The sequence below is a fragment of the Ips typographus genome, linkage group LG9 (assembly GCF_016097725.1).
Source record: "Ips typographus isolate SLU linkage group LG9, UJ_Ityp_2.0, whole genome shotgun sequence".
NCBI lineage: Eukaryota > Metazoa > Arthropoda > Insecta > Coleoptera > Curculionidae > Ips > Ips typographus.
This window is the reverse complement of record NC_138430.1, coordinates 7,984,072-8,007,863: the sequence shown is the minus strand read 5'-3', so window position 1 is coordinate 8,007,863 and position 23,792 is coordinate 7,984,072. Positions and strand designations below refer to the sequence as shown.

At 34.5% G+C, this 23,792-nt stretch overlaps 4 protein-coding genes across 6 annotated transcripts; 2 read left to right on the top strand and 2 right to left on the bottom strand.

Annotated features, from left to right (window-relative positions):
• Positions 1-7: 7 nt before the first annotated feature.
• crim (QVR superfamily protein crim) lies at positions 8-1,191 on the top strand. Its single transcript, XM_081987367.1, has 4 exons — positions 8-173; positions 311-448; positions 504-657; positions 714-1,191. Exons 1-4 carry the CDS (start codon positions 122-124, stop codon positions 847-849), a joined length of 480 nt encoding a protein of 159 aa, XP_081843493.1. The 5' UTR covers positions 8-121; the 3' UTR covers positions 850-1,191.
• A 173-nt stretch (positions 1,192-1,364) lies between these two features.
• On the bottom strand, positions 1,365-3,362 carry Rpn10 (regulatory particle non-ATPase 10). Of its 2 annotated transcripts, none has more exons than XM_081987365.1 (8): positions 3,166-3,362; positions 2,892-3,032; positions 2,701-2,812; positions 2,436-2,642; positions 2,192-2,359; positions 2,032-2,143; positions 1,814-1,981; positions 1,365-1,757 (listed from the first exon to the last, which is right to left on the bottom strand). In XM_081987365.1, exons 1-8 carry the CDS (start codon positions 3,189-3,191, stop codon positions 1,543-1,545), a joined length of 1,149 nt encoding a protein of 382 aa, XP_081843491.1. In that variant the 5' UTR covers positions 3,192-3,362; the 3' UTR covers positions 1,365-1,542. The 2 variants fall into 2 exon arrangements, with proteins under 2 accessions (XP_081843491.1, XP_081843489.1); XM_081987363.1 differs by having other exon boundaries at positions 2,192-2,362; positions 3,166-3,361.
• A 792-nt stretch (positions 3,363-4,154) lies between these two features.
• On the top strand, positions 4,155-6,782 carry Mvb12 (multivesicular body subunit 12-like Mvb12). The gene is made up of 8 exons (XM_081987366.1): positions 4,155-4,321; positions 4,429-4,542; positions 4,597-4,738; positions 4,790-5,015; positions 5,652-5,770; positions 5,834-6,060; positions 6,128-6,202; positions 6,274-6,782. The coding sequence occupies exons 2-8, from the start codon at positions 4,450-4,452 to the stop codon at positions 6,289-6,291; spliced, it is 900 nt and encodes a 299-aa protein (XP_081843492.1). The 5' UTR covers positions 4,155-4,321; positions 4,429-4,449; the 3' UTR covers positions 6,292-6,782.
• Positions 6,783-6,857: 75 nt separating this feature from the next.
• Positions 6,858-20,428, bottom strand: LOC145734171 (uncharacterized). 2 transcript variants are annotated; one of them, XM_081987357.1, is made up of 6 exons: positions 20,218-20,428; positions 14,940-15,068; positions 8,220-11,742; positions 7,878-8,163; positions 7,534-7,822; positions 6,858-7,479 (listed from the first exon to the last, which is right to left on the bottom strand). In XM_081987357.1, the coding sequence occupies exons 2-6, from the start codon at positions 15,047-15,049 to the stop codon at positions 7,227-7,229; spliced, it is 4,461 nt and encodes a 1,486-aa protein (XP_081843483.1). In that variant the 5' UTR covers positions 15,050-15,068; positions 20,218-20,428; the 3' UTR covers positions 6,858-7,226. The 2 variants fall into 2 exon arrangements, with proteins under 2 accessions (XP_081843483.1, XP_081843484.1); XM_081987358.1 differs by lacking the exon at positions 20,218-20,428 and adding an exon at positions 16,255-16,859.
• Between the last annotated feature and the right edge of the window lie 3,364 nt (positions 20,429-23,792).

Here is a 23,792-nt window from a genome sequence, read left to right as displayed (position 1 = left end):
AGATACAACACCCACTCCACAATTTCTAAATGTAAACAAAAATACTGCTTTTACTTTAATTTTAAATTCTTGCTGTTTTATGTAATTATTTACTACAAAAAGTTTTTAAAAAATTAGTAGGATGGTTAAAATTGACTTTATACTCCTTACATTGTTTTGGTTTGTGGGTAGAGGTAAGTAAAGACTATTAATTCACCTGAGGGTGTGGTTTTTGTAACTACTACAGGTGTTTTCTTTCTGAATTTATGGTTATTTCTCTGTAAATTCACTTTTATTAACCTGTTACTATATAAAATATAAACACAAATAGGTTCAGCAACAATATGGTGCTACCAATGTATATCCACCCAACCAGGCTGTGGAACGCCATTCAATTGGTTGTGGCACTGGACCAAAATTTGTCCCGAAGATGACGATGTTTGCGTGAAAATCCTTGAGGAAAAAGATGGTTAGTACCCACATAACCCCACAGTACAGGGAATGAGTATGTTTACTTTGTGCAGGGGAAACTGTGATAACTAGAGACTGTTTGAGTTCAATGAGAGGGATTCGCACTGACATACCTGCTGATCATTATGAAGGGTGTAGGCCAGCTGCTAAAGATGTCAAACTTGCTAACTATGTTAATAATTCTATTAAAGAATTGGATATATACAGGTAAGTTGATTGGTTTGATTGGTCCAGTAAAGAGTGGGTTTGTACTAATGTTTTAGAAACTATTATGACAAAACCACATGGTGTTTTTGTTTCTTGGACCTTAGATGCAATGGGGCATCTCACTTGACTATTTTTTCTCCTTTACTTATTTTTAGTATAGTTTGTGCCTTATTACACATACAAGTCAGGTAATTAGTTGGCACCACCAGAATTTATGAAATTAAGTGATCTGTTGACAACTTTCCATTTTTACTTATTATGGAAATATTCTTATATTCCATTAATTTATCCGTCCATTTTTTTGTATAATAATATTTTTACTTTTACCAGCAGAAATGTATATGATGCAAAGAATCTCCATCTGTACTGTTATTGTAACCACAATTTTGTGGCAATAATTTTTAGAGTGCCTTTTATAGTTAGTTTTTTAAGTATTTTGTACAAAAGTAAATAAATAAATTTACTTAATAGTGGTAATCACCTGCCTTTGAGGGGTGCAACTTTGTTAATAAAGTTGAGTTGAATGACTTCAAATACCATTTTTGAGTGTCATCTTTTTAGTTATTACATGCAGAGTCACTTCCTTTAAGTCTCATCCTTTAAATCAATAAATAGGAAATTAGAGAAATAAGTGCAGAACCTTTTTCAACTGTTAAACACTATAGGCACTATAACATAAAGTAATAAGGAAAAATTACTACAACATATACAATATTACGGTTTATTTATTTTACTAATATAACTCAGCCCCACAGGACTGTGGAGTTAAATCCCCAAGCAATGTTTCATTATAAGTAAATGTAATTGAATGCAAAATATCCTTGAAACATAATACAAGTGTAGAAAATTGCAGCACACAACTTAAAAACAAAAATGACCAAAGCTCTACTTCTTTTGTTTATCATCTGGTTTGTCCTCCTTTTTCTTTTCTTTTAAACTACCGACTGCTTGACGCACCGCTTCCGATTGAGGATCCACTCCTGGTAAACTTTCCAGGACGCTTTGCAAAAACGTTGGATCGTTCATTACGGCGGAGTAATCCTCGTCTTCATCCCCTTCCACTTCCATTGGTTCTGCTTTAGCTGGTGCTGAAGGGTCTTCTAAACCAATATCAAGATCTTTATGCCAAATTTTCATTAAAATAATAAACACTTACGCGCCTCTTGCATAGACATTTGCATGGCAAAAGCAATTTGCTCATCCTCAGTCATGTTGGCGAAATCCACTGGCATTCTAGAGGCTGCTGGAGCAGCAGCTGGAGCTGCTCCACCTTCCTCCATAGACATAGCCAAGGCTCTTTCAAGCAAGGCTTCCTCACTAGGTTCTGCAAAAAAAAATGTGCACAAAATTCAGTTAATTTTTAGAGAAACTTACCTTCCTTGATGACTTCAGTTTTGGTAGCATTTTCGGTACCAGATGCTTCTCTGGCTCTTCTAGCTTCAGTTTCTTGGCGTTGACGTTGTTCTTCCATGGAAACCCTCAAAGCCTGTTAATCAAATTAGTATGCAATCACAGTTAAAATGCAATTAATTACCAAAGCCAGTTCAGGATCCTCATTGGGATCAACTCCAAATTCAAATCCAGAACCACTAAGTCCAGCTGCACCAGTTCCATCTTCTCCTTGAATAATTGGTGAGGAAATCAAAGCATCAGATAGATGAGGTCCTGGAGGGACAGTCACCAAATGGCTGCTGCTTCCATCCTGCTTGTTATGGTGAACAAAAAAATATGAAAGAAAAAAGTTGCTGTAATATTAAAAATACAGTAAGACTGCTTACTTTTCCATTCAGAGTACTAATAAATGTAGTTAAAACGTCCGAATTTGTGGAATCTTCACCAAAACTAATAATATCCACATTCACTTTTTCTTTTTTCAGTTTTTTAGCAAGTTTTACCAGCTCTTTTTCTTCACTATCCACTGGGCTACCCACAAAAGCCACAATTCTCATTTTATGGTTTTTACCTTGGCGATGTTTTAAGGCTAACTGGAATTACATTTCAGTAGAGTTGCTTGTAATGCTTTTTGGACACAAGTACACTTACATGGGCAATTCTAATGCCTGTATGCAAATTGATGTCTCCATTTGGTTGAACCTGATGCAGTTTAGACAAAATTCTGCCTACATCACTAGTAAGGGTGGCTAGCACCTCCACACTAAAAAAATATTTATATTCCAATAGCCTAACTAAAATCAACTTAGTGAAGAACAAAGAAACCAAAATGAAGAACTTACTTAGCAAGAGTAAGAAGGCCAACATTGTTCTCAGGATTAGAGCGCGTCTTGGAGTGACACACTAAATTAACAGCATCCTGCTGAGCTTGGAGTCTTGTTGGTAAGAAGTCTCCATTTCTCATGTAGTCACTGTTATCAACACTGCAAGTTTTACAATACATTACACCTATGCTACTAACGTATTAAGAATTGGAAATGTCCAGAACTGCAGACGATTCATTCAAGGAAATATACTGTGAAAAAAGTCTTATAACAAAACCCCCCTTAAACTTACCAGATCATAGTACTTTCCAGCACCATTTTGACTGAGTGGAAACTGTTAATTTAAGCAAAAACTGTTCAGAACCTTGTTTAAACTAATCGGAATTATAAAGAAGGTTGATATTAACAATTGTATTGTTAATTTAGAGGTGAAATGCTGTTTTCCAGATCTTTTCTTTACTTTTGAACAGTCATGACATTTTGGTAATCAAAATTGACATTTGATTGACAAAATTGACCGTTGACAGCTCCAAATATTCAAAGATTAAGTACGTTCCACAACTTTTTTAGAATTTTTTTTTAGTTTGAAATTAGAAATTTAAAAATCGTATTCAAATAACTTTTATCTAACTGGGTAAACAACAGAGATAAGCGAATTGACTCGGATCAATCAGAAAAATAAATTTATGTTACGAAAGTATAGTCTGCAATTAGAAATTCATAGCAGTGCTATTTGTGCAGCACGATCAAACCGATAAACGGAAATTTCAGTCGTTATAATCATATGCTTGGAATAAAGCACCATACAGATGCGGCCATCTAATTATCGTAGTACGGGTGGTGCTGATAATTAATGTGATTCATCATTTCATTTGTGAATTGAGGCCTAACAGGCATCCCAGTTCATTTCATTATAATGTGACATGCTGAACCACAATATTCTATGAATTAATAAAGAAAAAAGAAGGCCTGAATTTTTTTTGTGTATATGTAACAAATCTGTGGAGTGAAAATTAGGATAGTTTTGATAAGGTAAGAATCTTCCTTTCATCAAAAATTATATTTTTTGATTAAGAAAATTTTAATTTTAAAAAGTTTTTTAAATACTTTCTTTATGACAGTTGAATTTAGTTTTGTTTCTGTACTAGAGCAAGGTTTTTTTGGCCGAGTAACATTATCTTGTAAAATTTTATTAGATTTAGGTTTTATTCGGAACGTACCCTGTGTTAGAGCCTAGCTGTCAAGAATGTTATTGCTACTGTCAAAACTGTCAAACCACAATACAATACAAATGTCACTTTAAATTTTTTTTGATGAATGAGGAAAATTAATATTACATTTATTTTAAAAGTGCTAATAATTGATTATTGATATTAAATAATTGATAATACATAATTAAAAAACAAATCTTGGTGTTCCAGTTAGTATTGATTATGATGCAATGACAGGTAAAATTTATGAGTATTTATATTATCACATACATAAAAGTGATCTCATTCATTCAAGAGATTCAATTCAAGGAACAAATACTAAACTGATTTGTTAACTGTTCTAGTTCCTCATCACTTTAGGGATAATGTCAAAATCGTCGCCCCGAAGCGCATTCACTTCATTACAAAGCAAATTATTGAAAACTCTGCCAGATGATAGACCAATCACTGCAGTGCAGGTAAGTTTTTACAGTTTTCCACACACAAACAACGCAATAATCTGTTGAAACTAGATCATAGAAGACGTGAGCAAGTGTCCTAGAGGGTTCTATGCCATTACTAAAACCTACGATCAAGACTCTGATGCTGATTTAGGGGAGAAGTCCATCTTTAAGAGTAGTACAGGAAGATATTTGTGCCTTTCAAAAACTGAGGGTAAGTCCACAGCAAGTATTAAAGCTGTGTGACTCACACTACTTTTCTTAGGAATTCCCAATTTTTTTTTGCAAGAAGTTGTAATTTTGACTGAGAAAACTGTGCCACCCAAAGGCTTCAGTTTATTGAATAGGACAGCTGATAGTCAACAGAGAGTTTGGAAGAAAAAACAGTTGTCTTATAAGCTAGTCAATCAAAAGGAATGCAAGACTGCCATTACAGATATAATTGTTTGTAGTAGACTGAAAAAGGCTCCTTCTGGTTTTCTGTTTGCTGGGTAAGTTTATTATCTGATTTATTGGCCCAGATTTGTCCTTCAGTATTTTTGTACTAGTTTATCAGTATGATAATTTAGATAGCTGGCCAATTTGTAATCTGTAATCCTTAGGTAAACTCGGTAAAATTAATTAATCTATGCTATCAAAACTAGTAGCATTAAATCATTGTTTATAGTATGGTTTTTGGTAATATGTAGACAGTTTTTAAAGTAAAATGTTTTGTGATTGCAGTAAGTCTTGGTTGAGTACTAAGTTTTTTAAATCACATCCTCAAAATTCTTCTCAAAAGTAAGTAATTTCAATTTGTTAATTTGTATTTTAGGTTTTGATATTTAGTGTATTATATGCAGGTACTATTTGAATAATGCCTTGAGTTTAAATACTGTATCCATTATTGTGCAGAAAGTAGTTGAATACCACAATAATTGAAGTACTTAATCAATCACCAACATGAATAATAGCAAGTTTAAGGTTATCAATATTTGTGTTTTATTAATCAAGGATTTCTAAATATTACTGAAATCCTTCCAAAACTAGCTAGACACTTCCAATAATGTTTGAAAGTCCTCCTAAAATTGCTAGGGATTATTTTTATGTTATTTTGAGATCTGTTCAATTAAGTTTTATTCTTACAGTGAAATAAACGGTGTAACTCTTTGTTACAAAATGGGAAATGTTGAATCTACTGGACAGAGTCAACCTGGTGTTCCAGCAGAACACTTAGCCAGTTCAAAGCCTGTTTATCCTCATTTAGGTAGGTTTACAACATGTTTTTTGACTGGATTTGAGTAAACTAAAAAAAAGTAAATTTAAATAGGAGACACTGACGACGATTATGAAATTTTGAGACCCGGTCCTGGCTATCCTTCCGGTCCGAGTAGGCCGGCGCCAAAACCACCAGCACCTGCTGTTCCCACTCATCCTGCCGTTCAGCATCAAAACTCAACTCACACTTTGAGCTCAAGCTCATATCCTGGATTAGAAGGTGTTCCTTTTGTTGTCAATTCCCGATTTACGGCGGGCAAATCTTCTGTCGATAGCGGGGTAAGTATTTAGAATTTAAAAAATAGGTTTTAGTTCTATAATAATTAATTTACTATTTTTGGTGTAGATTCCTAGGATTAGGACCAAAACTATGCAACAAATCCTGAAGGAATACGATTATCCGTTCACAATCGAGAGACAGGTACTGTAAAGTAACACACAGTGATTTTCTACCCAAACAATCTTGACAACTTATTGTTTTAACTCGCGTAGGTTTCGAGGCTATTTTAAAACAAAACGTTCTTTTTATGCCACTTCCCCAAAGTAGTTGAGCTTCTTCCAAAACTAGTTGCTCAATTTTTATTTAGCGGCCATTGCTTCTAAAAGTTTTCTGCCAATTATTGAACAATTACCAAGTGCCAATATACTTTTTTTTTAATGAGATTATCATAGTTTTTTTTTTGTATTGAAGTCTGCTGGAACTTTTTATTTATCCTATTTAATCGCCAGTTTTTTAATATAAGTTTATGAAGGATTTTTTCTCTGTCAATTAACTTGTGTGTTTTGTTGTAAGTATATAAATGGATCATTAGTCTTATTGTATTAGGGATGTTTTTTTTAGGTAGGTATCACAATCGTTTGTAGTTTTTTGTGTTTTACGCACCGTAATCTCGATTTTTTCATTGTTAAAGTAAGATATATGATAGATAATTTTACTATACATTGTTGACCGTGTACCAGTATAGTGGAGCGTTAACTAAATATAGACATTTATTCCCATAGATCAGTTTGTTTTTGTATCTAAAGCACCATTAAAAATTAGTTTTGTAAATGTGGAAATGATTTGGTAAAAACAGTTCTAATTTAAGATTTATTTAAATAAATTAAACTCAATTGCACTACTAAGCTTCTCTAAGTAATTAACTATAATTTTGATTTTTTTATATACAATCACAATGCTCACCTACTTACAAATTTAAATCTAATGTAAGTTTCTTTTAAAGAAATATTTACTTAAAATATTAGTCCGCTTGCACGTTTTTAGGCTTCTCTGTCAACTGGATGACTTAAGTTGGCAAAATAAATAATTACCTCTAATACCTAACAAAGTCTAAACTAAAAAGAAAATTAGCATTTTTACAGTCTTGTTTTGCCAAATACTGAAACGTAACGCTTTTACTTGGCCTACAACAATTGGTGCAATTACTCTAGAACGTCAAGCTGTTTCACGGTAGTAATCTAGGGTTGAACCGGCCCATATGCAGGATCAATCCGGTTGGATTGTGTCTCACGAAGTACAAGAAGGGCCGATCGAAACGCAGTCTTGGGACATCCGGTATTCGGGCTTGACGTGGTCGTAAAGACAGAGGCAGCTCGAATAATCTAGGGTCGAATAAAGGATCGTGAAAAGCGCGTTGGTAGTCTCTGGGCTCTTCAAAGTCTATTGGATTTATTGGTCTCAGAAGACGGCGAGCAGCTCTATAGAAAAGTTGGTTTTTATTTATATTTAACAAACAATTAATCAAACAATACCTGGCTCTCATTGTTGTGGCTGGATATACTTCAGAATGTTCAGTGTCATCATTTCTTTTTTCGCCACAAGTGGCAAACTTGTTGATTTGCAATACGTCAGATAAATGAAGTTCATTGGCCACGCCATTCAGTCCTCTTAAATCTGCAGTATTTGGGTTGAACAGCTCGTGCAATCCCATTCGTTGTAGGGCTGTTGTTGCGTTGATCACTGATCTGTGGGAAAACCTAGGAATCTGAATTTCTAGTCCTGGTCTAGGGATTAGGGAACGCAACAATCTGGACCACGCTCCTGTAAAATGAATGTTGATGATTAACTTTCACACTTAGTTGCACTTTTAATGAACCTTTTTTGAAAGAGCTTTCCACAAGCCTTTTTTCCAGCCTTGCTAAACCATCTCCAGGTGCTGCAATCCCTTGTTGCCCTGGTACTACCAGTAGAGTGCTGACAGTTTGATCTTTACTTCCCAGTGCAACGGCAGTAGCGTCCAAACTGGGCTCATAACCGGCAAGAAACCCAGATTTGTACACCACAGCTGGAACTGGCACCAAACGCCTTTGCTTCATTGATGGGTAAATGATAAAATGCAGTTCACCATCTCTACCCTCAGAAGATGTTTGGGAACAATCAGTCTAGAATCATATTTACTATAATGAATTCTGTTTAAAAACTCTTACAATAACTTTACCTCAAAAATGTTAATGCTAACTCCACTCAAAGGCGACCTGGCTGTTATAGAAGCGTCATTCAAAAACTGTGGATACTTCCCATTGGTATACTTCTTCACCAGCATATTAGACCTGCGTCTAATAACATCACCAATTTCTCTATAACTAACTTCTTCAGCAAATCCATCATAGAACGCTTTAACCCTATTTTTGTAGAAGTCCAGCAGCTTTCCTTTACTCCTATCACTGAACAACTCCCTAATGATGGCTGCAGTTGCAACTCCCGAATTGGGTTCATTAGTTATAGATTCGGAAACACTTTTAAAAATCAAATGGGGATTGAATGTAACCATGTCGTCCAACTTAAGGATTTCATTCATTTCTTCCGAGGTTGCACCTTTAGCACCCAAAAAGACCATGGCCAGCATTGAAGATGCTGCAAAAGGTGATACAAAGATGCTTCTGGCTGGACTCAAGCCTGTTGTCACAGTCTTCCAAAAACCGAAAGCCAATTCATTGCACAGTTGCACAAATTGATGAACATCAACATCTAAATTGGAGGTGCTTTCTTCTAATCCAAAACCTTGCATAGGTTTGGGCACCAGGTCTACAGCTACCGGAGTGTCTATGATGTCTGGATAGGATGAAACTGTTGGTGCTGGTGAGTTTTGGACACTGGAAGCTTGTTGTGGTGCTAAGGTTGACACCAAAGTCCAAGTTTGATCTTGGGTTGTATTTTTTTCAGGAGTTTTGGTGATAGTTTTGTTGGCTACAAGTTTACCACTTTCCGTCACTATGGTGTTGTTTTCGTTAATTGTGATCACTATTGAGGGTTTCAAGCTGGGGCGAGTTGTAGTACTGGGTTGTGGCTGATCAGTTGTAGGCAACAACTCCACTTCATTGAGTATTTTTTTCACATTTGTTGTACTTTCTGTGCTGTCTAATTCTGTAGTGGTCTCTGTGGTGTAGTCTTCTGTGGATTCAGTGACTAAACTGTTCAAAGTGCTACTACTTATTGATACCACACTACTTTCACTCTCATCTAAATGTTCAGTGGCAGTTGTACTACCTGCTTGTAGTAGTGTCATATTTCTCAACTCTTCAGCAATGATTTCTTGTTCTAAGCTTAAATCAGCTTTAGCAGGTTTAGTCCGGTTTTGATTCGACAATAAGCTAGCGTTCAGTAGCTGTAAAGTCTCTTCTGTAGTAGCATTTGCATCTGCCCTAATAACGTAATAATACGTGGTAGATTCTTGTTTAACAGTTTCAGTTTGAGTGGCATCTGCAATTGTCGATGTAATTGTACTGGCTTCTTGCTGCTCAGTCATTGTGGTAGTAGAGAAATCAGTGTTTTTCAGAGTTGTAGGGTCATTTCTACGGTTTGTAACTCCCAACAGATCAGGTACTTCAGTAAACTTATCCAAAGCTGCATTCTCCGCCGCCATTTGGGATATAATGGCTCCCATTGAGTCGCTTATAACATCCAACTTGGAGGTTGTAGTCTCAGATTGATCTGTTGTGGTAGTCGGGGTGGTCAAATCTGTTTCTCCTTCCTTACTCAAATTGAAAACCGCATAACTTGAAGGGTTGTTAATAGTGGTTGCGGTAGTTTGGTTAAAAACATTTTCCACATCCCCTACAGCTTGAGAGAGCAATTGTTCAATGCTTTGCATTAAAGAAATGTCTGTGGTTGGTGGATAAGAGATAAAATCCTGATCTGATGCGGTTGTAGTTTCAGTTTTAATTGCGTTGGTGCTCACTTCAGTTAAATTCATTTTGGAGGCGTCAAGTTCAGTGTTGATTTCGTAGATGTTGGTGGTGAACAACAGTTGATCTAGCAATTCAGAAGCAGACACTTTTTGATTATCGTTTAACGAGTTTAGAAGAGGTGGTAATAAAGTTGTCTTGGTTTCTTGAACTACAGTGGTTGTGGGTATTTTGTCAGTCACCGTTGTTGTTTCAACATTTTCAGTGGTTTGGATTTTGCTTGATTCAAAATTTAAGACGTTGTTTATGGTGGCGCTATCTGTAGCTGAGTCTTCTGTTATGGTTGAGCTTGTAGAGGTTGAAGGACTAGTTTTTGCTGCGATGGTGGTTGGGTTGAGGACTTCTTTGAAGATGTTGAATAGGGGCATGTCTTCTTTTATTGCTCCCCATGTGGTTGTTTTTGGTTTAGTTGTAGTGGTTTTAGTGGAGTAAACATTTCCTATTGTGCTACTAGTGATTAGTTGAGGTCTGACATTGATTTTTGAAGATGAAGTAGGCAAGTCTTCTTGTATTGTTTCCCATGTAGTTGTTTTTGGTTTAGTAGTAGTTTTAGTGGAGTAAACATTTCCTATGGTACTACTAGTGATTAGTTGAGGTCTGACATTGATTTTTGAAGATGAAGTAGGCAAATCTTCTTGTATTGCTCCCAATGTGGTTGTTTTTGGTTTAGTTGTGGTGGTTTTAGTGGAGTAAACATTTCCTATGGTACTACTAGTGATTAGTTGAGGTCTGATATTGATTTTTGAAGATGAAGTTCCAAATGCAGTTGTAGGTTTTGGGGTTGTTGACACTGGTCTAGGGTTGTTTTTGAGTTCATCTACGGGCATACCGAAAATGTTGGATATGGGTCGTAAACTTGGTTTTGCGCTAGTAGGTCTTTTGGTTGTCGTTAATTCCTGAGGTAAACCAAATATGTTGGGTATAAAGTCAGGTTTCTGGGTTGTGGGAGGCGTTTTAATGCTGACGGTTGTTAAATGAGTTGATGAAGGTTGAAAACTTGTAGTGCTCCATTGGCTTGTAGTTGGTCTAGTATCATTTCTTCGGATCAAAGGTGGTCTCATTGTTGATGTAATTGGAACTCGTGTGGGTTTGGTGGATGTTTCTTGTTTAGGAGTCACTTTTTCTGTAGCACTGAGTGTGGTAGAAGCACCATTGGAGATGATCTCCACGTTCAAAACTGGAGGTTGGGTGCTTGTTGTAACCGCAGGAGATGAGCTGCTATAGTAAACTGGTGTAGTTGAAGTGACGCTTGGTCTGTTTGTAGTACTTGTAGTTGGTTCTAGCATAATCGTATCAGGGGTTACGAAAACTGTAGGTTTCTCAGGCTTAATATCTTCCCCAGAATTTCCAAACACAGCAGGCAAAATCATACTCCAGGAGTCACTAACGTCAGGAGTGTCAAAGATAGGTTTTGCAATTGGATCTTTAAGAAATTCCATTTCATCTTTGATCACGCTTTGAACATTAGTCACCACGTCACTAACCCGTTTCTCAGGCAGGAAACCTTGTGAAGTAAAAGAGTCCAGGTCGAGAACATCAGTATCACCTCCAGTGGCTATAAACCTTTTGATTTCATCCAAAGTCATCAGTCTTTTCACCAAATCTCCATTGTCATCAAAAGTGTAAAACTCGAATCTGTCTGGGTTGAGAAGATCTATAGGGCTGGCCAATTCAGAAGGATGAGAAGGTTTTGGTTGAGGTTTTCCCACTGCGTCGGTAAAGATGGCGTTCTTCTTGTTGCCCGTATCCAACACCACTGATACTGATGTCACCACACTAAAAGAAAGATACGTTAGTTACTATTAAGGTCATTATAACACAACAAACGGAGTCAGTGACATAATTTTTATATAACGGCTCAAAATGCACGTGATTATGTACAAAAACCTTTACATAATTTGGTTGGAACAGCGGTTCTTGGATCTAATTAGTTTAGTTCCCATTCCTAATTAGTTTAAAAATTATGTTGTTTAAAGCGGATTTATTATTGTTTTGCGATGCCGAGAGTATGTCAATTATTCTCAAGATTTATACGCCCGGATGGTATGGTAATTTTTGTTTGAAGGAAATGTGCTAAGAAGATCAGTTATTATTGCTTATTTTTGTTTTTTTGTACCATACATGGTGTGACCTTCAAAAATGAAAAACTTAAATTTTTAACTTTTGATTTTTTTTGTAAAAAATTTTGAATTTTGAAAATTAACGTTTACTACTTAAAAGTTAATGATACAAAAATGACGTAAAGTGTCACATGTCATTTTTTAAGGGTGCCACGCAGTAAATTGTCAGAATTGACATAATTTCCAAAACTGTCAGTTAGAGCAAAATAGACGTCAGATTCGTGTTCCTCAGGTTGAAATTAGTTAAAAAGGTCACTTTGATCGAGCAAAATCCAATATGGCCGCGATTAGTATAGTAAGCCCAAAAATTCCTAATTTAGGCTAAATTTTCGTGCAATTTCCCAAAAAATCGTCAATAACTCGTTTAGTTGAAACGTTCTGTATGAACATACCGTGTAACAAAATAAAGCTAATGAATGGGGCTGTCACGTGACATTAAGATAACTACTAATAAACAATTTGTTCGCTCATAAACGTCTAGGATGGCGTTTCGTGAGTATTAATGGTAAAGTAGGCCATGATTTTGACTCACCATCAAGTGTGCCGACCGAATTTAACGTCACGATGACGTAATTTGACATTTGGTTAATGTACTATTTTGTTCAATTACGTCATGGTGACGTCAAGTTTGCAGCACATGCACCGCCTACTTTGGTGCTATTCAAGCAAATCCATTTTACGCGTACGTGTAGCATAGAAATTTATTAATATTGTTTATTTCGGAAAGTATGAATTTTTCAAATAAGTAACATAATACAAATTTGCCCTAATTTTAGAGAGAAACAAGATGAAACAGCAAAAATTGGGGTGTTTGTTAATTTTATTTTAGTATTTTTAACGTTTTTCTGCATCCACTCTCAGAACCAACCCTACAAAATACAAAAACCAAGAAGGAAAGGTTTCTTTTTTGAATTTTCGTGCAATTTCCCAAAAAATCGTCCATAACTCGTTTAGTTGAAACGTTCTGTATAAACATACCGTGTAACAAATTAAAGCTAATAAATGGGGCTGTCACGTGACATTAAGATAACTACTAATAAACAAATTGTTCGCTCATAAACGTCTAGGATGGCGTTTCGTGAGTATTAATGGTAAAGTAGGCCATGATTTTAACTCACCATCAAGTGTGCCGACCGAATTTAACGTCACGATGACGTAATTTGACATTTGGTCAATGCACTATTTTGTTCAATTACGTCATGGTGACGTCAAGTTTGCAGCACATGCACCGCCTACTTTGGTGCTATTCAAGCAAATCCATTTTACGCGTACGTGTAGCATAGAAATTTATTAATTTGTTTATTTCGGAAAGTTTGAATTTTTCAAATAAGTAACATAATACAAATTTGCCCTAATTTTAGAGAGAAATAAGATAAAATAATAAAAATAGGGGTGTTTGTTAATTTTATTTTAGTATTTTTAACGTTTTTCTGCATCCACTCTCAGAACCAACCCTAGAAAATACAAAAAACCAAGAAGGAAACGTTTCTTTTTTGAATTTTCGTCAATAACTCGTTTAGTTGAAACGTTCTGTATAAACATACCGTGTAACAAAATAAAGCTAATGAATGGGGCTGTCACGTGACATTAAGATAACTACTAATAAACAATTTGTTCGCTCATAAACGTCTAGGATGGCGTTTCGTGAGTATTAATGGTAAAGTAGGCCATGATTTTGACTTACCATCAAGTGTGCCGACCGAATTTAACGTCACGATGACGTAATTTGACATTTGGTCAATGTACTATTTTGTTCAATTACGTCATGGTGACGTCAAGTTTGCAACACATGCACCGCCTACTTTGGTGCTAGTCAAGCAAATCCATTTTACGCGTACGTGTAGCATAGAAATTCATTAATTTGTTTATTTCAGAAAGTATGAATTTTTCAAATAAGTAACATAATACAAATTTGCTCTAATTTTAGAGAGAAACAAGATAAAATAATAAAAATAGGGGTGTTTGTTAATTTTATTTTAGTATTTTTAACGTTTTTCTGCATCCACTCTCAGAACCAACCCTACAAAATACAAAAACCAAGAAGGAAACGTTTCTTTTTTGAATTTTCGTCAATAACTCGTTTAGTTGAAACGTTCTGTATAAACATACCGTGTAACAAAATAAAGCTAATGAATGGGCTGTCACGTGACATTAAGATAACTACTAATAAACAATTTGTTCGCTCATAAACGTCTAGGATGGCGTTTCGTGAGTATTAATGGTAAAGTAGGCCATGATTTTAACTCACCATCAAGTGTGCCGACCGAATTTAACGTCACGATGACGTAATTTGACATTTGGTCAATGTACTATTTTGTTCAATTACGTCATGGTGACGTCAAGTTTGCAGCACATGCACCGCCTATTTTGGTGCTAGTCAAGCAAATCCATTTTACGCGTACGTGTAGCATAGAAATTCATTAATTTGTTTATTTCAGAAAGTATGAATTTTTCAAATAAGTAACATAATACAAATTTGCCTTAATTTTAGAGATAAACAAGAAAATAAAAAAATAGGGGTGTTTGTTAATTTTATTTTAGTATTTTTAACGTTTTTCTGCATCCACTCTCAGAACCAACCCTAGAAAATACAAAAACCAAGAAGGAAACGTTTCTTTTTTGAATTTTCTGTTTATTATTTTTTGAATGGGGCTATCACGTGACATTAAGCGGGCACGGCTAAGTTGTCCCGTTTTGCTGCTAGAGGGCGTTTTTCTTTTGCTTATTTTGATAATCGGTTTGCTTTTCTCTGTGTTGTGCATTCTTACTTTTGTCCTAAAAGGTTTTTGGTATTGTGGACTATCCTGTTACATTTTCTGGTTATAACTAGTAAAATAATTGCATTCTTGTTACCTTGACCCCAGTATTTTTCTTGAGGCGTCGCCATCAGATTCGCTTCCATCGTCACCTGCAAAGCACATCTCAAGTACCGCTCCTGTTATGATTAAATATATGAGCTGCATGTCAGCTTGGTAATGAAGTCTGCAACAAAAATATCAAACCATTATGTATTACCAGCGTCAGAGTAATTTTAGTAACACTTGGAGCCTTTATCAACGTTAACGATCCTCGAAAACGTGATTCTAGTTTGCAAAGGCATCAACCTGACCTAATTAAACCCTTTCTAAAAGCCTCTGTTCAATTTTTGTCTTTAAAAAGGAGAGGAATTATTATTAAACCAACGGTACCCTGAATCACTTTTACACATGATTGAATTGATCGGTTGGGCCGTAAATTGTAAGAGCTGCAACCATTCTCTTTGTTATTATCTGATTTGATCGGCTTGGTACTAGTGAAATGTGTGTATTTGCTAAAAGTAGTTAAACCCGGATATTGACCAAAAAATTTCTGCATTGTTTCTACTAGAGAGGAGATATAAACTAATAAAGAAGCATTTAAGACCGATGGGAACCGAAATTATAAAATTTGAAAGCAGTTTTACGGTTATTTAATGGTGTATGTGTGGTATTATATCACTTGCACTAGTATTGTAAAGGGTTACGTTAGTCACTGTTGCAATGCATTAATTGGATGGATGGGATAAAATTATATTACTTTTAACAATGAATTATATTCTCAACAGTTTGTGCTTTTACCAATCACCAGTTGCAAAACAGTGTGATGATGAAAACTGTAGGTGGTCAAATGAAGAGTTAAAATGTTTTATCTTTAAGATTTTTAACTGTAAATAATCGCTTCTTTGCCCAAAAACAGTTAACGGTAGAATACAGTTATTTGTGAATAAATCTTCTGGGTTTATGTAAATTACCCAGAAGAATACGACAACTTAATCAAGCAACTATTACTGGCACCTAAGAAGTTTAAAATCTACTAATTGAGATGTTTTTAAGTGGCTAACGTCCGGTAGAAAAGTGTTAAGTTTTGTCATAAAATTTAGCTAACAGTAAAGAGTACTTAAACCAAGATTCTTGCCATAAAACAAATAGTTTAGCCGTCATTATTGCTGTTAATGTACTGTAAGTAATGGAGTAATTTTCGTGCATGGAATTCTTCATACAAAGTTATAACTAGAGCAATTGTCTCATTCTAGTTTAGAAGCGTCATAAATATGTTTTTCTTTTTTAAATTAGAGGGACTTAGGGAACATTAAAGTAAAGCTCAAAATGTCAAGCAATTTGTTAAGCAAAAATTGCTTTGTGACACTAACCTTAATTGGCAGAGAGATAATCGGTATTATAGAGCATGTCCAATTTGTTTCTCTCGAGACAAACAGTTTGAAATGGCACATCGGGTTTAGGGAAAAATACAAATTATAGTTAATTACCGGCGATTGCAAAATTGTAAATCATGCAGGCCAATTTGGAGTCGATTCATCAATTATCTTTGTACTATGGTATAAACTGTTGCTGCAATTTGCACATAAAATGGGAATTAGTTGGGTAATGAGTGACTGTAGAAAGGGCTTTGAAGATGCAATCTTGTGGACGATTGATGAGGCTTGAAAGGCCAAGTAAAATCGATTTTTTCTCTATTGCAAGTCCAATTTGGAAGTGTTTTTTTGTACTGATTATTCTAGCTTCTAAAGTGATCCGTTAGTTGACACAACAGCAGAAAAACATCTTGCTGGTCGACTGCAGAATAATCAAACGAACAATCCCAACCCAACCAGTCGTTTACGGTATTTCTGTTAAATACGTTTGTTTCTGAGATTACACTGAATCCAAGTCACGACACTAAATTTGACCACCGCAAAATAACCGTTGTCCACAAGTTAAATTCCTATTTGCATAACTGAGTGGCCCCCCCGGGCGACATTTACATTTTTATACAGTTCATTGCATGTTTACACATATAAATCGGTACCTAGAAACCCAGTTTTGAATTTAAAAATGACGACAATGTTTCCATTCATACACCATTAGTACCAGTGTCGTTTATCATAATTGATTGGACCGTTCTTTAAAGAGGAAAAAAATGATAAATAGGAGTGAAAGTTTCTGAAGATGACAAAAGATTTGGTTATGAGAGTGAAAATGTATGTATGTCACAAGTTTTTGACAATAACCCAAATATGTGTTATACAGGGTGGTCCAGTATTAAATGTCAATAAGTCACCAATCCATAGCCAATTAAGAAATAAGTTGACATTCATTTTGTCATTTTCCTGAAAAGTGCTTCTTAAGGAAAATACTGTCCTTCAAATTTCTGTTTAAAAAATGTTTTTTTTTTCATAACTGTTAGACCGTGATTGATCAAATTTGGAACAAGCACTTTATTAGACGTTATTACGGTCAAAGACCCAAAACTAACCCAACCCAACTTAAAAATTGTCTTGGAAACGGAAAATTCACTTAAGAAGTTTGAAAAATATTATTGTAGCCAGTTTTCATAGTTTCCAGACAAACTAAAAGACTTTAGTTTTGAAAATTGAATTAGAAAAGATAAAAATTTCAGAAGCTTAAAAATTGTGTTTGTAACCAGTTTTCATGCAAATCGAGAGACTTTAATACTAAAAATTGACTTGTGGACATAAAAACTACTTTTTCAAGAATTTGTTACTACAAATTCATACATTTAAACCTTAAAAATTGACTTGAACCCCAAAATGTGACTGAACTAATGAAAAGTGACATCAGAAGCTTAAAAATTGCATTTGAAGTAAGTTTTCATAATTTGAAGACAAATTTCAATATTTTAGTCTTGAATATAGTCTTAGATGCAGGACATTAACATTAGATTCATGAAAATTGTCTTGAAAACGAACTTTTCGTGCTTTTTACTTTGCTTTTCATTTTCTTCGAATTCTGGACTATTTTTAGTGCTTCAAAACTGCTTTCAGCTTGGAAAATCGAGTTTCAAGACTATCTTCACCAAGTTATTGACATAGCAAACTTAAAAAACAATTTTTACATTCTTCATAGACTTAAAATGGCATTCCAAGCTTTGTCACTATTAAATCGACTTCTAGACACCTCAGTTCTAAAAATTCGGGTATTTTTTAATAAACTAGACTGTTTTTAGTGTTTTAAGGCTGTTTTCAGTGCCTCAAATCGAGTTTCAAGACTATCTTTACAAAGTTTTTGACTTATCAGGCCTAAAAGCGAGTGTGTCCACTGACCATAGTCTTGAAAATGTTATTTCAAGCTTCTTCACTATTAAATTGACTTCTACCCTGATAGGTGCAATAAATTGTAGCATCTCTAAGAAATTCAGACTGTTTTTAGTGCTTTTTAAGACTGAAAAATCGAGTTTTAGACTATTTCCAAAAGTCAAGTTTCTTTAGTAATTAAAGTAAAAAATGTTGGTACTAAATGCTATAATAATAGTCTTGAGAACTAATTTTTAGAAATAAAATAGTCCGAAAATTTAATTTACTTCTAGACTTGTTGTCCAGTCCAGAAAATTGAGTTGTACACCAATTAAAGTCTTGAAAACATACTTTTGGGCTCTTTTTAGTCCTAGTAAAGTCAGTTCTAGCATTAAAAGTCAACTTTTATATTATTTTTAGTAGTAAAAAATGAGTTTCATGCACAATACAATTTTTGTCTTGATTTCCGGACTTTTTTTAGTTCTTGAATGCCAGTTTCAGACACTCAACCAGGATGGCAGTCTGAGAAAGCGAATCATAAGACCATTCCTAGTAGTAAAAAAGTTTTTAGACTATTCAGTACAAATTTGGACTTTCACAAGTCTTGGATGTTCAGTTTTAAAATATAAAACGATTTTTTAAATTGAAATTTGGAGGACTGTATCTTCCTTAGGAAACTTTTTTCAGAAAAATTACATAATGCAAGTCAACTTATTTTTTGATTAGCTATCAAATGGTGAATTATTGACACTTAAAACTGGACCACCCTGTATATTAATCCATTCCAGTATAGTAACTTCCTCTTTAGACAGTTAAGAGCAAGATGCATTAAATATGGCAAAAATGTTCTTTTGATGTGTTTCTACGGTGGCTCTGAGGAGACTCCATACAGATTCGGGCAATGCCACATAACTTTTGGTTATATCAGAGAGTTTCTGGCAATTTTCAGATAGGGCGTTGCCATATAGTTTCTGACATTGCCAGAGAAATATGAAAGTTATCCGGGCATATAAGCCGTGGTCCAATGGAATTTCTTCCTGATGTTTCGTCCTCATCAAAGGCGATGACTTCAGTTGAGCAGATTGCTCCAAAAGTCATCTTCAGAAGGTTTAAATATTTCATTTAAACAACAATTCACATTTCAGATACTAGATAGGTTTGAAGAAAAGTAAAAAAATTTGATTTTGATTACTCTATCTGTCATTTGCCAAACGATGGTACAGATCAGAAAGTGATCTTCTGTCGGTGAAAAAAGAAAAATTTCTGGGACTTTTCGAGCAGATGACAAACTTAAAATTACTTTTGAATCAAAAACAGAATTTTTTTTTAAAGTGGAGCTGTGGTTTAATACTTGAGATTTCATGTTTTAAAATGTAATCAAAAATACTGGAAAAAACAATTTTTCCACATAATTTCCGGAAATTTGACCTCTTATACATATACAGGGTGTCTATTCTCACTATTTTGTGGGATATATTGTCTTACAAGATTGAGCAATCGTTTAAATCAATCCAATCACCTAAAAACTGTGTTTGACATTACATAAATCATAATTCGTAATGCGGACGACAGCGGTAAAGCCGGTTTACGAGATACTGAGAGGTGCAAAAAATTTTTTAGATGAGACAAACCGGCCATGTTTACCTCTCTTAAAGATGTGCTAATTGATTAAACAATATTCTAGTGAACTGGTGGCCTGGTTTTGTAGAATTGGACCACGAAAACCTACGCAAAACTGTAAAATTTCAAAAATTTCTTTTCAAAGAAAACGCAAACCGTGAGTAGTCTCATCGGTTGATAGTCAATGGAGCATTATTCAAAAGCTTCGAGGTATTTTAAAATTCCTTATAGAATGTCAAACATCCGGTATAATGGACGTTCTATCACAACTGGTGGATAAGTTCTAATGAGGTAACAATAATGTCCAAGCTTCATGGGTTCAAATTTTTTACTTGATTGAATTTTAAAATTTTTCTTCCAATAAAAATGTAGAAAATCACTAGCTTAACTTTTTAAATTCAAAAGTAGATAAATTCAACAAAAATCAAACAATTTTTCAAAATCAAAGTTAAAAAAACTTACCTTTAAGTCACAATGTATTTGAATTAAAAATTAAAAACTGGATAAGACAGTTTTACCCTGGATCTAGCCGGGGCTAACAAACTTTTTCGCGATGTTAGGTCGTTGGTGCGTGTTTCTTCGCGGAGTCAATGTCACTCACTGGTCTGCATTGGTGCCGCTCTTCAGCGTCTTCTTCTTCGCCGGTACCATAGCCCAGTCGTTTCAGAACCACCTGGTGGAGAGGCGAATTCGGTATGGCGGTGATGGTACCCATTGTAACTTTTTCCCTGAGTCCCGGCGTGGGAAATGCATTATTAATGCGAATTCTGTATCACTTTTGGTTAAATAGCCTAGATTTTCGTATTTGCCGTTTTTGGGGCGCCAGAGTTCTCGCGTAGGAGTCTTTGTGTTTGTTGCTGGAGAAACGCTTTAAAAGGTGCCAGTCAAGCTCCATTTTCTTCTCTAAACATTGTCTAAGATGCTAAATGATTGAAAGTGTTTTACACATTTTCTTCCTCTTGTTGGTTGAGACGAGTTACTCATCATGTTTCATTGGTTGAAAAAATAGAATTTCACGCTATTTTCAAGTAAGTTGTTACACACACATAAAAAGAATCCTGATTTTTCCGGACTAAAGAAACGCAAGGTGCACGCCCTTGACCGCACGCAGGGCTAAAAGCCGCTTCTTCTTCTTCTTCTATGTGTGTTCGTGTACATATGAGTCGGAAGATCAAGATAAACGATGCCGGTTATCTATTTAAAGAGCTTTATTGGTTTATTTAGTCGTTATACCCGACAAAAGTCTGCTTTAATTTCTCTAGAACATGCAAATTCAGTTTTCTTCATCATGCAAGCTTTGATGCGGTTTCAACGGAACCTTATTTATTATTAATAAAAACCTAATAAAAACACTCTCCCTACTGACCTCTATTAAGTAAATGGCATTCCTCAGCATTGTTATTGTAGTAATGAAAGAATAACGTGGAATTGTTATTGAGTATTAGCAGTAAGAGCGTAGCAATGATTTTTACGACATCTAATAAGGGTTCCTAAGAAAACAAAACAAATGGTACAGAGAAAGCCAAATGTGGCCTCAAAATTGTTACAAATACAAAGGGTGTCCCAAAAATGCTACTGTGCTTTGGGACACCCTGTAGCTTAACTTGAGTTAAAATTTTCAAAACACTAATGCAACGCCAGTAAATTATTATAATCTACCGAGTGGCCGGAAGAAATATTAAACATCCTCTTCAAGCTTTTACATCCTTTCAGTTCGTCATCGTGTGTTATTAGCCTATACTCAAGTTTTCCCTGAAACATTACTTTATAAATGGAAAGACCGCTTTAAAGCAATTTGTATCAAACGTTGAATTAATCTAATTATTGAGTTTTTTTCGCTTTTGTGAAGCGGATAATCGCTTTTACCACCGTTATCTTGATTCAATTAAATTAATTGTTGTTACAATAAACATTGATTCTAGTTAGATTATGTTTTATGGGATTGCAGAGATGCTACTGCAATTTTGGTATTTTTTTATTGTCAAAAAGCTAATGCCCAACTGAACAAACCAAACTGTTTACAAATGACAGAAATCAAGTTTTGAGACTATTCACAATAATTGTGTACGTTTTCTTTTGTTGAATTAACTACATTTTCTGAGGTTGTTTTTAATTAAAAAAAAGCTTTATATTTGAGCCAATCATCAACAGCTCTTGACTTGCTGGTGATTGACTGTACTATGTAACTCTTTTATGTAACTATTCTGTATACATTTTTTATAATTGAATTGTAGAACATTTCTTAGCTATAATTCCAGAAGATCAAAACAAATGACAACGTGTTTCCGGTGAATGTAAGATATTCCAATTTATTAAGAAGCATAAACAAATTCATTAATCACGTCAAATACAAATTATAATTGAACGTTTCCAGGATGTTAAGTTTTCTTGACAACTGTGAATTGATTTGTGTAAGTTCCGGTAGTTAACACACAGAACACTCAATAAATGTTCATATTGTTGTTGGCATGCCAACAACAATGATCAAATGAGTTATACAGGGTGTCTCTAAAAGGTCTGTACAAAATTCTATGACATATTCCTGACATCAAAATAAGCCGATTTGAAGCAACTTACCTTAGTCCGAAATTGCTCCGTCTTCGAGATACAGGGTGGTAAAGTTAAAAAATAAAATTCGATTTTTTAAAATATAATGTACATTTTGTAACGTATTACTTTCAAATCTGGTACCCAGGGGTTTTTTGAGATGCAAAACCCGAATTTGGACATGGCTTATCAAGTCAATTTTCAAGTCACTTTGACTGATTTGAACACTTTTAACTTGAAAATTGACTTTCCAAACTTCAAATTAGCTTATCAAGTCAATTTTCAAGCCACTTTCACTGATTTGAACACTTTTAACTTGAAAATTGACTTTCCAAAATTCAAATTAGCTTATCAAGTCAATTTTCAAGTCACTTTCACTGATTTGAACACTTTTAACTTGAAAATTGACTTTCCAAACTTCAAATTAGCTTAACAAGTCAATTTTCAAGCCACTTTCATTGATTTTAACACTTTTAATTTGAAAATTGACTTTTCAAGCTTGAAATTAGCTTATCAAGTCAATTTTTGTAATATTAGCAGATTTAAACCCTCACAGCTTGAAAATTGACTTTCCAAGCTTCAAAATAGCTTAACAAGTCAATTTTCAAGCCACTTTCACTGATTTGAACACTTTTAACTTGAAAATTAACTTTTCAAGCTTCAAATTAGCTTAACAAATCAATTTTCAAGTCACTTTCACTGATTTCAACACTTTTAACTAGAAAATTGACTTTTCAAGCTTCACACTAGCTTTTCAAGTCAATTTTTGAAATATTAGCAGATTAAAACCCTCACAGCTTGAAAATTGACTTTCCAAGCTTCAAATTAGCTTAACAAGTCAATTGTCAAGCAATTTTCACTAATTTGAACACTTTTAACTTGAAAATTAACTTTTCAAGCGTCAAATTAGCTTAACAAATCAATTTTCAAGTCACTTTCACTGATTTCAACACTTTTAACTAGAAAATTGACTTTTCAAGCTTCAAACTAGCTTTTCAAGTCAATTTTTGAAATATTAGCAGATTAAAACCCTCACAGCTTGAAAATTGACTTTCCAAGCTTCAAATTAGCTTAACAAGTCAATTGTCAAGCAATTTTCACTGATTTGAACACTTTTAACTTGAAAATTGACTTTTCAAGCTTCAAAATGGCTTATCAAGTAAATTTTCACTGATTTGAACACTTTTAACTTGAAAATTGACTCTTCAAGCTTCAAATTAGCTTATCAAGTCAATTTTCAAGCCACTTTCCATTTTTACTGCGGTCGGTAGAAGGCGCTTTACAGTGTACTTTCATTGATTAATAAAAATACAATTACAGTCACTTAAAACCATCAAAAGTACACTGTAAACCGCTCCCTAACGGCCACTACTTAAAAGGTGTCCAAATTCGGGTTTTGCATCTCAAAAAACCCCTGGGTACCAGATTTGAAAGTAATACGTTACAAAATGTACATTATATTTTAAAAAATCGAATTTTATTTTTTAACT

Coding starts and splice junctions, on each gene's coding strand:
- crim (XM_081987367.1), top strand. CDS start 122: ATGGTTAAAATTGACTTTATACTCCTTACATTGTTTTGGTTTGTGGGT. Junction 174..310: donor GTTTTGGTTTGTGGGTAGAG/GTAAGTAAAGAC, acceptor AAACACAAATAG/GTTCAGCAACAATATGGTGC. Junction 449..503: donor AATCCTTGAGGAAAAAGATG/GTTAGTACCCAC, acceptor TACTTTGTGCAG/GGGAAACTGTGATAACTAGA.
- Rpn10 (XM_081987363.1), bottom strand. CDS start 3,191: ATGGTGCTGGAAAGTACTATGATCTG. Junction 2,813..2,891: donor GGCCTTCTTACTCTTGCTAA/GTAAGTTCTTCA, acceptor ATATTTTTTTAG/TGTGGAGGTGCTAGCCACCC. Junction 1,982..2,031: donor AACTGAAGTCATCAAGGAAG/GTAAGTTTCTCT, acceptor TTTTTTTTGCAG/AACCTAGTGAGGAAGCCTTG.
- Mvb12 (XM_081987366.1), top strand. CDS start 4,450: ATGTCAAAATCGTCGCCCCGAAGCGCATTCACTTCATTACAAAGCAAA. Junction 4,543..4,596: donor GACCAATCACTGCAGTGCAG/GTAAGTTTTTAC, acceptor TGTTGAAACTAG/ATCATAGAAGACGTGAGCAA. Junction 6,061..6,127: donor AATCTTCTGTCGATAGCGGG/GTAAGTATTTAG, acceptor TTTTTGGTGTAG/ATTCCTAGGATTAGGACCAA.
- LOC145734171 (XM_081987357.1), bottom strand. CDS start 15,049: ATGCAGCTCATATATTTAATCATAACAGGAGCGGTACTTGAGATGTGC. Junction 7,823..7,877: donor GGAAAGCTCTTTCAAAAAAG/GTTCATTAAAAG, acceptor TTCATTTTACAG/GAGCGTGGTCCAGATTGTTG. Junction 7,480..7,533: donor GCCACAACAATGAGAGCCAG/GTATTGTTTGAT, acceptor ACTTTTCTATAG/AGCTGCTCGCCGTCTTCTGA.